This window comes from Chenopodium album, chromosome 8, assembly GCF_948465745.1.
Source record: "Chenopodium album chromosome 8, dcCheAlbu1.1, whole genome shotgun sequence".
NCBI classification, from domain to species: Eukaryota; Viridiplantae; Streptophyta; class Magnoliopsida; order Caryophyllales; family Amaranthaceae; genus Chenopodium; species Chenopodium album.
This window is the reverse complement of record NC_137841.1, coordinates 50,403,266-50,416,797: the sequence shown is the minus strand read 5'-3', so window position 1 is coordinate 50,416,797 and position 13,532 is coordinate 50,403,266. Positions and strand designations below refer to the sequence as shown.

Here is a 13,532-nt window from a genome sequence, read left to right as displayed (position 1 = left end):
GGTGCAATGGTTAGAAAAGCTTGGGACCGTCACTACGAACTGGAAGACTCACGAAATGAAGTTCACGGTGGCCGGCGTACCGGTGAAACTCACCGGAGATGCCTTGTTGGAAACGGACAAGATCTCACTTAAGGCCATGTTTCGAATTTTGGGCAAGGAAAGGAATGAGCTGTTGGTGGAAATAAATCAAGTAGAACAAATGGAAGTTGGGCCAGAAGGAGAAGTTGGGCCCAATTCCAAGGCCAACCCACCAGAATTTTTGAAGTCCACTTTGGAGCAATTTGCTAAAGTCTTTAACATGCCTACGGGACTCCCACCATCAAGAGGCCACGAACACTCAATCATTTTGAAGGAAGGCAGCGACCCCGTTAGCGTGAGACTGTATCGATAGCCACAAATACAAAAGATGATTGAAAAATTAATTCGAGAAATGTTGGAAGCCGGTATTATCAAGCCCTCGACTAGTCCGTTTTCGAGCCCGGTTTTGCTTGTCAAGAAGAAAGATGGATCGTGGTGGTTTTGTGTAGATTACCGCACCCTCAGCAAGGAAACGGTACCGGACAAATACCCGATATTGGTAATAGACGAGTTGGATGAGCTACAGGGGGCGGTCATCTTCTCTAAGTTGGACTTGAAGTCTGGCTATCATCAAATTCGAGTCAAGGCCCAAGATACCAACAAGACGGCCTTTCGGACTCATGAGGAACATTATGAGTTCCTTGTGATGCCATTCGAGCTAACTAACGCCCCGACCACTTTTCAATCGCTAATGAACAATATCTTTCGACCATTTTTGAGAAAGTTCGTTCTAGTATTCTTTGATGACATTCTTGTTTATAGCAAGAGTGAAGAGGAACATCAAGTGCACTTGCAACAAGTTCTCAAAAAGCTGGCAGAGCATGCATTATCTGCTAATTATAAGAAATGTGAGTTTGGGAAGCATGAGGTGGGTTATTAAGGCCATGTAATCTCAAGTCAGGGAGTAGCCATGGATCAAGAAAAGATCTCAGTTGGGCTAGCATAAGAAATGTGAGTTTGGGAAGCATGAGGTGGCTTATTTAGGCCATGTAATCTCAAGTCAAGGAGTAGCCATGGATCAAGAAAAGATCAAGGCTATAATCAGTTGGGCTAGCCCACGAAATTTGCGGGAATTAAGAGGATTTTTGGGTTTGACGGGCTACTACCAAAAGTTCGTGGCCCATTATGCTCAAGTGGCCGGTCCACTTGCATCACAACTCAAGAAAGATGCGTTTGGGTGGTCCGATGCAGAGGCCCAAGCCTTTGAAAGGTTAAAGGTGGCCATGACAACCCCTCCGGTACTAGCAATGCCCGATTTTCATAAATTGTTCAATCTTGAGACCGATGCCTCGGGCTATTGGTTAGGGGACGTGTTAGATGCAAGAGAATCGCCCAATTGCTTACTATAGCAAACTCTTAGGGGTTCGGGCCCAATCCAAGTCCATATACAAGAAGAAACTCATGCAATTTGTTTAGCAATCGTGAAGTGGAGGCATTACTTGTTAGGGAGACACTTTGTGGTTAGAACCGACCAACAAAGTTTATGCTACATCACTCGACAAAGAGAGGTGGGAAGTGAGCACCAAAAGTGGATGCGTAAACTAGTGGGTTTTGATTTCGAGGTTCAATACCGACCCGGGGCCTCCAGCCGGGTGGCGGATGCGCTGTCACGAGTGGGTGGCGAATTAAAATCGATGTGTTGTACACAAGAAATTGATTGGAAGGAATTAGAAGGGGAACTTGCAAGGGATCCTTGGTTGGCAGAAATTAAGAAGGGCCTTGAGACTTTGGCCAAGGGCCCAATGGCTTTACTTTGGCAGAAGGCAGGGTGTTGTATACAGGTCAAATAGTGTTACCTAAGTCAGCTAAGGTAATTCCCCAGTTGCTCCATGAGTACCACGATTCCCCTACCGGCGGCCACGACAGAGAGGTTAAGACCTACCTACGGGCGGCGACAGAATGGTACGGGTGGGGATGCGCCGATCCATAGGCGATTATGTGAGGGGATGTGACGTCTGTCAACGAAACAAAGCCTCGCAGAGGCAACCGGCGGGACTTCTCCAACCACTACCCATACCAACGGCGGTGTGGGAAGATGTTTCAATGGATTTTGTAGAAGGGCTACCGCTTTCGAAAGGTGTGGATGTCATCCTAGTAGTGGTGGACCGTTTTTCGAAATATGGCCATTTTATTGGAGTCAAGCACCCAGCGAGAAGATTGTCGGCATCTTCACCCGGGAAATAGTGCGGCCCCACGAGTTCCCTATATCGGTATCCGATCGAGATCGAATTTCTATGAGTAACTTTTGGCCAGAATTGTTTCGGGTACAGGGGACGCAATTGAAGAGGAGTACTTCCTACCATCCGCACACGGACAGGCGGTCGAAAATCGTCAACAAGGGGTTAGAGGCGTATCTGAGATGTTTCACGTCTACATAACCGAAGACATGGGCGATGTGGCTTCCTTGGGCGGAGTACGCGTATAACACGTCTCCCCACTCAGCCACCAAAACCACTCCGTTTCAAGTGGTTTACGGTCGTCCTCCGCCTAAGTTATGGAAGGTCAAACACCGGTGGGGTCCTTGGAAGAACAATTGCTGGAACGGGATTGTATGCTGATGAAGGCCTGATAAGCATAGTAAAGATGAAAGCTTCGGAGTAGGAGAGATGGTATTTCTGAAGCTCCAACCTTATCGGCAGAAATCCTTGGCACGACGTCCCTTTGAGAAGTTGGCCGCATGATTTTATGGTCCTTTCAAGATTCTCCAGAAGGTCGCGTACAAAGCTTCCCTGCAGTCAACCCAGCATTGAGTTAAGTTCCAAGCCTTCACTCTGTCAGGTACTTACCAAGACCCACGATTAGCAGGATAAGCGCCCTTTGATGCTATATTTCCTTCACTAATGCAGCCTATTGCTGATGACCCGCATGGCTTAGTAGCTAAACGCCAAGCAAGCCTGCCGGCGTCCTGTAAGCTCCACCCTACTTTCCATGTGTCGCACTTGAAGAGGATGATCGGTGATCGACCCACCAGCCCCACTATACCCGAATTATTGGCGGATTATTGGCGGAACCAGAAGCCGTTTTGAATGTCCACAAGAAAAGGGGAGGCAACAAGGTGGTGCTGGAAGTCCTTATTAAGTGGCTATGAATGATCGCTTTCCGTCCTTCCCCCTTGAGGACAAGGTGAAACTTGTGGCGGGGAGTAATGTGATGGATCCGGGTCAACCGTATTCTCGGGTCTACACTAGGAGAGCAGGAAGGCACCAAGAACAACAAAGGGCAGCAACACCTTAGAGCATTTCGAGATTTGAAGACTCCAATTAAGTAGAAGACAAAGTTAATATAGAAGAAGGAAAGAAAGCAGCCTGCTTCTATTATGTTTTTAATGGTTTTCCAATTTGTGTTTAAGTAAGTCACATGTAAACCTTAAAGTCAGCTTTGACCTCTAGTAATCTTGTATAAGTAAAATAGTTTAGTCATTGTAGAAGGCATCCAGAAATTTGTAAGGCAAACACAAGAGAGTGGCTACCTAAAGTGGCTTGGAGATTTGTAACCTCAAGCTAATAAACTATCCTTTGTAATCCTTTGACTAATGAAATGAAAAATCAGCCCTTCTTCCATTAACTGAATCAGTTCAGTCCAAATTCATTGTAATTAAATACAGTCTATTACACTTCCTCCTCCCAATCACCGCAAATCACAAGGTTTTGACAACCACCGAACTAACTTCCAACCAGAATACTTCAAAAGCAGCCGCCACCAAAACTACTATTTAAAAACAAAAAACCACTTCTATAACCTACCGCAAGTCTCTGACCCCACCGAAATTTAAGATGTCAGTGATATGTGTGTGTGTGTGTGTGTGTGCGTGTGCGTGTGCGTGTGCGTGTGTGTGTGTGTGTGTGTGTGTGTGTGCGCGTGTGTGTGTGTGCGTGTGTGCGTGTGTGTGTGTGTGTGTGTGTGTGTGCGTGTGCGTGTGTGTGTGTGAGAGAGAGAGAGAGAGAACAAGATTAAATAGAAAATTAACTTACCACACCACCGAAATTTAAGATGTCAGTGATATGGATTGGTATAATTGATCTTCAATTGAACCACCCAAGGTCAAATCATAGACCTTGGCAGTGGTAGTGAAGAGGGTAATTGAAGGCAGTAGGGGTAGCGATTAAAGGTGTACGGCGACATGAAAGCTAAGGAGTAGGGATGTTAGTGGGGTGGGTCAAGTAGGAGACCCGCCCCAATGGGGGCGGGGATGGGTCCTGGTTTGGTGGGTGGTAGAGCGGGGATGGGGATAAAAATCAAACCTGCCATGGGTGATGCAGCGAGGGTGAATGTTACATTGTACACGCCTCACCCCCACTTCACACCCACATATATATTTTTAAAAACAAAATTATATACTTTTATACTATTTTATATAAAAAAATTATGTAAAATAAAATAGTAGATATAATAATTATGATAGTAATATTATAACTAAAAAAGTGTGTAATATTAACAATATTTTTTTTTTTTTTTTGGAATCAATATTAATTATGTTGGATTGTGTATAGGGAGGTGGTGATTAGGCGGGTCTTATGTAGGGATTTAGTGGGGATGAATATCCAAGTGGGGGGTGAGGCGGGGATGCTTTTGGAATTGTACCCGCCGGAGCGAAGATGGGGATGAATTTTAGACCCGCTACGGGGTTGGGGATGGGGGATGGGATGAAAATTTTAGGTGGGGATGAGGATGGGAAGGCCAACATCCGCCCCCCCCCCCCCCCCCCCGGCCCCATTGACATCCCTACTAAGGAGGATGAGGTGGGGAAAAGACCGAAAAGAGAAAGGCTAATGAAAGAGTTTCTTAAACAATATACTCAAAAGAGAATTGTGAACTCACTCTACACCCAGCTAGAGTAGGGAATTGAGGGTAGGTTTATTTCTTTTCTTTCCTATTGATGAGTGTCATTTATGGCACTCATTTAGCTTCTTTTAGGATGAATTTTGATTGCTTTCATATCTCTTTTATCTATTTTTCTTTAATTTTACTTAATATTTCTCTAGTTTGTGTTTTCCTAAGTTGTTTTCCCATTTTCTTGCATTTCTTGGTTTATTTTGCTTTTTCTCTTTTATTTGTTTGTTTTGCTTCGATTTCAAGAGAATGGAGACATCTAAGGAACTAAATGACCTTCTCTCGGGATTTACAAGGCTTAAAGTGCAAGTAGGTTCCTTCCCTTGAAGCTCAAAAGTGAAGGAGTGCAAAAGCCAAGTCTTCAAGGCCGCGCTCTCATGCTGCGTGGGCATCAAAATCGGTGTTGAACCCACCGTGAAGACCTTCGGAGACTGCCACCCCAACCATGCATCAAGTGGAGCGCACGGGAGCATCAGCGGATACACGAGAAGGAAGTGCCTTGCTCCCACGCGCAAGCGCGCACGAGGGCGACAGGCTGTGGCGCAGCCGTGCAAGTGGGAGGTGCGGTCGCACAGCCTTCCAGCCTTCCTCCCCCCGTTCCGTACCCATTTCATTGCGGCCGCGCATGTAGAGGAGAGGGCGCGCCTATTGGAGTTTTTTTTGGACGTTTAACTAACTCCTCCTTTGTTAGTTTTACTATATATAGAATTTCTTCATTTTTAGAGAGGGAATAGCTTAGAATTAGATTAGAATTTGAAATAAATTAGATTTTTAGAGAGAGAAGCTCAAATTGGGAAAACTTTTGTTCTTAGATTCTAGAGAGAGTAACTTGGTGAATTTGATGAATGCTACTTTCAATCTTCTTCCTCTTTGATTTTGATCAAAGTTTTGTAAGAATTCTTTACTCTATAATGCAATTTTAGTTTTTGATTCTTGATATTTGATTGAATTACTTGTTGTTTGTTTGATTTGATTTTGGACAAGTATGAGTATATTTTGCATACAACGTTGATGATGAAATTGTTGATTAGTTTAGTTTTGCTATTCAATTTTGCAATGTGTATATTTTCCAATAGTATGTCAGTTTGTTTACAGGAACAGTATTTAGCTCAGCAACAAAGAAATTTGATGATGCAGTAGAAGCAAGCAAAAAATCAGTGCCTTACTCTCCATCCAGCTGAGAAATTAAGGCCTCAAACGTAGCTCTTCTTCGAGGATCATTCCTAGCATGCCTTCCTGCTATGGCATCAATTTCATCAATGAAAACAAATGACGGAGCCTACAAAAAAAAACGAAAACGAAAAAGAAAAATTGACATCAATTCATCAACTAATTACAAGATTTGAATTCAAAAATACATAGCAGGCATTTAATGTCTTACCAAGAAAAAAAAATTTAAAAATAGAAATAGACAAAAACAAAACAAAATCTAGCTACTGCAAGGAGCTTTAAAAAAAATAATATAAATTAACAAAAAAATAAAAAAATAAAAAAAAAACATAGATACACATACACAATAGTAAGCCTGTCCTACATAGGCTGTATTCTATTAATTCAGACTCATGTTGCATTAGACATTGTAGTTTAATTTACATCCAACAAATGCACCATCAATTAGTGTACTATACACATAAAGTTTCATTTGAAGAGGGAAAAAAAAGTTTTGCTATGGAAAGAAAAGTATAAAACTCACTTTGCAATGGAAAATGACAAGAAGTCCTCTTCAAAATAGGGAAGAACATTGCATTTAATTACATTGTACATCAAAAAGTGATGAATTACGAAAGGTTGCTAGGGCATGAGACCACATAAGACACCAAAGATATGGCTCTATCAGCCTAAGAAACACTTGAAGAGGGCTTGACGTGCAACTCCCTGTCCCACAGTCCCACTTCAATCCCAACACCACTGAATGGCTAAACATGGATAACAAGTAACCACTCAACTGTTGCAACCTTTTATCTATTGTAATGTCATAAAGAACCAAGCAAATCTTTCTTTAAGAAAATAAGAAAATGTAACCAACAAGAGTGACAATTACATTTCTTCGTGCTATTGAAAATATTTCGTTGATCCTTGCAGCGCCACTTTTCTCACTGTCGGTAAACTCTGCACCTGAAGCGAACACAAAAGGCAAACCACTTTCCTTTGATAGTGTTCTAGCAAATAGTGTTTTACCAGTACCTGGAGGTCCTGAAAGAAGAATACCCTGCCACAGAAACATGAAAAATCACTTATACATCATCCGCACATGATATAAGATAATAAAATCACGAGTTCCATTGTAAAAGACTAAAATCCAGAACGAGCTGGAAATATTGCCAAAAATTGAAATAGATAATACAAAATTCAACTAACTACTAATTATGGACAAGAGTATTACCCTCACAAATTGCACCTCCCTTTCAAAGAACTGCATAGGGTTTCTCATGTAAACCATTATTTCATCGAGAAGATCCCAAACATCACCCCCTAATATTACTTCTTTGTACATTGACTTCGTTTTAACATCTTCACCAACAGGCTACAAAAGGATCAGATGGAATCAGCTAATGAACTAACTGCCTAGACAGAACGTCGGAACACTCTATTACCAGGATCCAAATATTTACCAAAATAAAATTCTCTGCATATGCCACGTCAAACAGCTGGTTATACTTCTTATAGAGAAAACGGCTGGAAGCAATGTGCAGAAGCATCAATGACTCTCTCATAAACCACAAAACCAGAATTCCAGGTAACAACGCAATTAAAACTTTCAGAAAATAATGGATTTGCCGTTTCTGAAGAAGATCCACCTCAACCCCAGAATTTGATATTGTCTCAAACAAGTACGGATCAAGAGGGATGTCAATCTAACAAACATGAGGAAAAGATTAATTATAAAGAGGTATTTAGTAATTTGACTTGGATATATTATTAACTAATATATACGGAGTAAATTACAAATGCGATGTATACTTTTAAATTATTATTTTTTTTCTAACATATACGAAGTGATTAGATAAAAATAGTAGTTAGTGTTTCGAAATACTATCCAGCTCATATAGGAAATGTGTGCATATATGTCACTTACGATGTACTCCAATGGAAAAGCTTCCTTCATTGTTACATACAATCTCTTTAGATCTTCGGTGAAGACAACAGCTGCAACCTGCCAAAGGTATACAGAAGCTCAAAAATGTTCTCATTCAGATTGGAAACCTTCCAATAAAAAGATATCCTATCATCCATACCACCAGCTAATTGTTTTAAGAAGGAAGAAAACGCATTGGCTACAGCAAGGATGGAGCAATAGACATGACATGATTCATGATTCATGATTGTGAATTCTTCTACATATTAAAATATTGATGGAGGAAACGATTAGGCACAAATTAAAGAATCAACCAAAATACTCCGTAGGTAGCACTGAGCAATCTGACGTTTAAACAATTCAACAATATAGGCTCTCAGATATTCTTTAACTACCAGCAAATCGGCAAGACAAAAGCACAATACAACAAAGAAGGAACACTGAGTCTACCTCTGAGCTATTGAGCTTTTCAAAAAAATAAGTGTATGGTAGTTTAGGTCGATATCGCCACCAACGCTTAGATATCCACAAAGCCCTGGCTCCTTGTGCATCTGATGCCTTTTCTACAACATCTTTTCGAAGACTGTCCTCAACTTCTTTCATGTCAAATTCAACTGAATATCTAGCATTTAAAGGGCTAGTTTGCTCTGCTAACTTCTCCTTTTCCAGAATTTCTGTCCATGCCTTGAGCCTTCCACGCCATGATCCTCTAAGCTCTTGCGTATGAGCTGCAATGTGATAGAGAAAGAAGGGTTGCAAGGTTAGACAAAGAAAATTAGTAACACTTCCAGAAAGGAGAAATAATTTTAGCCAATGTATCTAGTATATAATTGAGGAATTTAAAATACGATAATGTAGCTCCGTACAAAAGTCCAATCTCTAACGAAAAAAATTGTTCAGCTTGGTTTCCTTAGATAAATATTAAGAGCTAGCTATCATTACCTTGCTTCTAAAATACATAAAGCACCATCTGGTTCACCTATAGGAATTGGTACAAACACTGTACAGTATCAAATAAAACCAGACCAAATGTTTGGCTGGTTTCTTCTCTGTTGATCAGCTATATGGGTTGGAAAGTCCTCTAGGTTATACTGCCCACCTCCAATCAACATCAAAATGGTAACTATAAAATCATAAAGTCTAAAAAGAAAACGTATAACTCCAATCAGCGAGCCATCCAACACTAATTCTAGAACTCATCCACCCGCCTCTACTTCTTCTTCCTATCTCACTCCAACCACCTTCATCCACAATCACAACCATTAATTCCACCTCTAGTGGCTCCTTCTATCCTACAAAGAGAGAATCAACATGACTAAAAGGGAATGGTTTAGCAGCAATTCAGTGGCATTGGCAATCAATATTCCGCGACCATCAATGGTTTAAGTGAGAGTTTCCAACTGCAAACTTGTTCAAAGATTTGTTAAAATTAGTTGATTCACCTTCATTTTTCCTAATATAACCTCCTTAAGCATGACCAGAGATAACAGAAATTCTGGCCCTAAATTTTTAGAAAATGAGAGATAGAGGAGTCTGGGTTCCAAGTATCATTCATTTCATATCCTTGTGTTTTTAAGTCAAACCCAGATCAAACAGGACATAAGAGTTAACACAGGATACATGCAATCATGCATTGTCAAGCTATACAAATTCACTTTATGAAACATGCAGCAGAATTTGATAAAGCATCAAGTGGAGGAAGACAGAGCCTGATAAAATAGATTGACCATGATGTCTGCTTCTGACACAATATTTAGTTAAGAAGTCATTTTTACCCATTAAAAACTTGTATCCTACCTTTACTACACACTAAGCCTAGTGATGTTTCTTATGCCCTTCTTCCTAAATGGTAAATGATGAATTCAGCCAGAGTTTCAGTTACCAACTTTGAAATTTATTTAACAAAATAAAGGTTATTTACTAACCTGACACCCCAATCTCACTTTGAACGTCCTTCTTCGCTTCTGCACTTAAACTTGCATCACTGTTGATTATTCCTTTCACATTTTCGATAGGCTGTTCACTATCATCATCCCATGCATCTTCTCCAACATACGAACTATCATGAATTAGAGTCCCATTGGGTCCTTCAATAAATTTCTTCATTTTCAGTCCTTTCGGCATCATATTTCTCCACATTCCCTTCTTCAGCCTGCACTTACAAAAGAGTTCCATGTTGTTTAGCAACATCTGAAAGTTACCAAGCACCAAACCCGAGTAGCCCACACTTACTACTTGGATGAAAAACATATATAAGTATATCACTAACACTTAAGATAAAACCTTTTAATAAAGCAAACTTTGAAACTCCACAATCACCTCTATCTCTCATTCCACATTCTAAAGCCCGTCCTCCCGTAGCATATTACAGCAGTCAGTAGCATCTTCTGCAGTGCTAGCCAGCTCTTTGTTTTATGTCCCTCAAACAGATTTTTTTTTAAGGAAAAATTGTCAAGAACTACCCGCCTAATAGGTCATTTTGTCAACAACTACTCGCACAAATTTTTTATCAAAAAAACTACCCACTAAATTTAAAAATTTTGACTAGCATTACCCATTTTGGTTTTCCGGCGACTGGGGTTCACTTTTGTTTTTTCTTCCATAATTTAAACACGATATGATGAATCACTCGATTAAGAAGCCAAAACAAGTGAATTTAACATCAATTTAGAAGCATTACATATTTCTTAATTAAAATCACAATTACGTTCGCCCTCTTTAATTGGGGAAATATTAAAAATTTTGTGCCTCTAGGGTGAATCGTTGTAAAGGAGATTAGGTTGGTTGTTAATACGAGGTTTAGGCTTAAGTTTTGGAAGAAAAAAATAAAATTAGGCCACACTTGCCGAATTTTGTTGCCGGAGAACCAAAATGGGTAGTGCTACTCAAACTTTTTAAATTTAGTGGGTAGTTTTTTTGATAAAAATTTTAAGCGAGTAGTTGTTGACAAAATGACCTATTAGGTGGGTAGTTCTTGACAACTTTTCCTTTTTTTAATTAAGTTTATAGAAGAAACTTTTGATTAAAGTGATTATTGTTTTTTTATAAATGGAATGGATTTCCCAAACTAAAGTACAAATAGTTCTTTCATATTCTTGGGAGTTGGAACCTATACTCATCCTCATGTTGTAAATTAATTTATCTTGGAAGAGAAATTGAAGTAATAAATTAACACGCTTGCTGCTAGCTGGAGTCCTAATTCGTTTAACATCACATAAATCTTCATCTACATTATGACACCAACTGCACAGTCCTCCATTTGTGACAGATATATTGTCATTAAGGACTTTCGATATTGAAGAAGCTTAACTATAATCTAAATACTTGCACTGATAAAGGCAGTATTAATTTTGTTATTGTAGATAATATTTCAGTGTGTTTGGAAAATTAAAATTACAACGATACTAAGTATTTAAATTTATGAAATTCAATATTTTTAGAATATTTATTTATTTATTTAAAGGGGTAACAATGGGAAAGATAAGATATTGAGAAAATTGGCAAGAAAAGCTATTTATATCTTACATACTTTGTATTTCTTTAAAATTTACTCCATATCAGATTTATTTTTTTGAAGAATTGGGTTTGAGTAGATTTGGTTAATTAGCTGGCAATTTCGACGGAGGCATTGCAGCTGTAACATACCTCCTGACATTACTTGGCGTGGGAACAGGAATTAATGCCTCCATATATGCTTCCGTCAACTCTTTCTTCTCTTGTGCAATGCGAGGAGCTGGAAGACCCATGTAAATTTTCCGAGAAGACACTACGATAGCAAGCAAATAGAGCAACAGGGCACCAAAACGTTTAGGTTCCCAGCTTTTTACATCCTGTAGAATGAGATGTTAGCCATACTATTCTAGAATTTTTAGGAATCAAATAAATCCTTGGTACTGATGCAAATCATCAGTTTCATATGTCCTACATCCCATGAAGGAACAAAACATGGGTCCAAATCATTAGATTGATCTAAAGATGATCAATACTTGAACAAGCTAAAACGAAATTTTCATAAAGAAACTATAAGAATATAAACAATTAGATTTTAACATAATTTCACAGAATGCCTTGAGCAAAAAAAATTTCAATCCAAAAAAGGAACGGTTGAGTCCATATATTTCTTATTCAATAGGCAATGGAATTATAAGAATTTGCATCAATAACAGCGTGAATTCAACTTACCGGCATTTTCTTCTACTTATAATCAACTAAAATGAGAGAATGATATCTTTACTTGAAAAGCAAACTTCTTCATACAATAAACTACTATAAAACCTCAACTTATACATATTTTGGAACAAGCTTAAATATAGGATAATTTCATGAGAAACTCTATTTTGCACTTGAATACACCAGAGCTACGACTTTTCACCCGAGTATTTCCGGTAGGTGCACCTAAGAATGTTCGGTATTTTCGGGGGAAGGGTAGTGTTCATTAAAACTGGCTTTTACAAACACAACTCAAAGTGAATTCACCCTTTCAACAGCACCAGCAATAAAATACTTTCTTTGATCTTTAAAATTTCAATGACATATATGTTTTCACCTCTTCAAAAGTCATTTTCTCAACAAATATGTATCAACTTCCACAGTAAAACACCATATTTAAGCATAAAAGAAGTATAGCAAATATAAATTTCTATATATAAAAAATATAAAAAAATCTTACTTTCCAATTATCCCATTTGTTCCAATTGATGAATTCAGGAACCAATTCAAACCTAAAACGATTAAACCCAGCTCCAAAATAACTCACAGCACCATCAACCCGGCTCGAAACTTGAGAAATTAATTTCTGGGCGTCGCCAGAATCAATGCCAGTCTCCTTCATCACTGCCTCGCCAAATTTAGTCAAAAATCGGTCGGAACGGCGGCGAATGGAGCCCGAAAGCTTATCCCAGGAGAACCCATTTGAATTCCCAGAAGCAGAAGCGATGAATAAAGGTCTGGGGCGCGAAGATTTGAATTTATTTCTGCGGCATGGTAACGGTGGAGGGGATAGGTGCTTCAAGAATACTGTGGTTTGGAAATTGGGGATGAGAATTGTCGAAGACATGAAAAAATTTTGAAAAAATGAGTTAATAAATTAACATAAACAAGAAAGGAAAATGGTAGGAAATTTTTTGTTTAGCAAATAGCAATTGGCATAGTGGAGTACTGGAGTCTGTTGTTTCTAAAGAGCTGGGTTTATCATGTAGGGAGAGTGTAGGGAGGACTAGGAGGTAAGAGGTTTAGCATAATCAATAACATGGGAGAGTGGCGAGTGCTCTTTGTATTCTATTGACCTTTCTTAGGGTCTATTCTAATTTACTAAACTAAATTGAGGAAGTAAACTGAAATTAAGCTAAAGAAAACGGATTTTTAGTGACTGTAATAATGTTTTGTTGGTATTAATTTGTGTTTAGATGGTATCGTAGACTTCTTTTAAAAAAAATGGTATCGTACACAATTAACGGAGGCCTTCCGAATATATGTAGCAACCATTATGCTACCAAAATACTTCATCTAATAATGTTTTGTTGGTATCAACTTATGTTTAGGACATGTT

General features: G+C 39.1%; 1 protein-coding gene across 1 annotated transcript in view; it reads right to left on the bottom strand.

The window, feature by feature from the left end:
• Positions 1-13,219, bottom strand: part of LOC145641852 (ATP-dependent zinc metalloprotease FTSH 12, chloroplastic-like) — a 35,081-nt gene extending 21,862 nt beyond the window's left edge. Inside the window, exons 1-9 of the mRNA XM_081692844.1 lie at positions 12,654-13,219; positions 11,630-11,814; positions 9,910-10,136; positions 8,435-8,712; positions 7,985-8,062; positions 7,521-7,763; positions 7,292-7,432; positions 6,950-7,117; positions 6,075-6,187 (exon numbers count right to left, since the gene is read on the bottom strand). Of these exons, the coding sequence (XP_081548970.1) occupies positions 6,075-6,187; positions 6,950-7,117; positions 7,292-7,432; positions 7,521-7,763; positions 7,985-8,062; positions 8,435-8,712; positions 9,910-10,136; positions 11,630-11,814; positions 12,654-13,040 (1,820 nt within the window). The 5' untranslated portion in view covers positions 13,041-13,219. The remainder of the gene's footprint in view (positions 1-6,074; positions 6,188-6,949; positions 7,118-7,291; positions 7,433-7,520; positions 7,764-7,984; positions 8,063-8,434; positions 8,713-9,909; positions 10,137-11,629; positions 11,815-12,653) is intronic.
• Between the last annotated feature and the right edge of the window lie 313 nt (positions 13,220-13,532).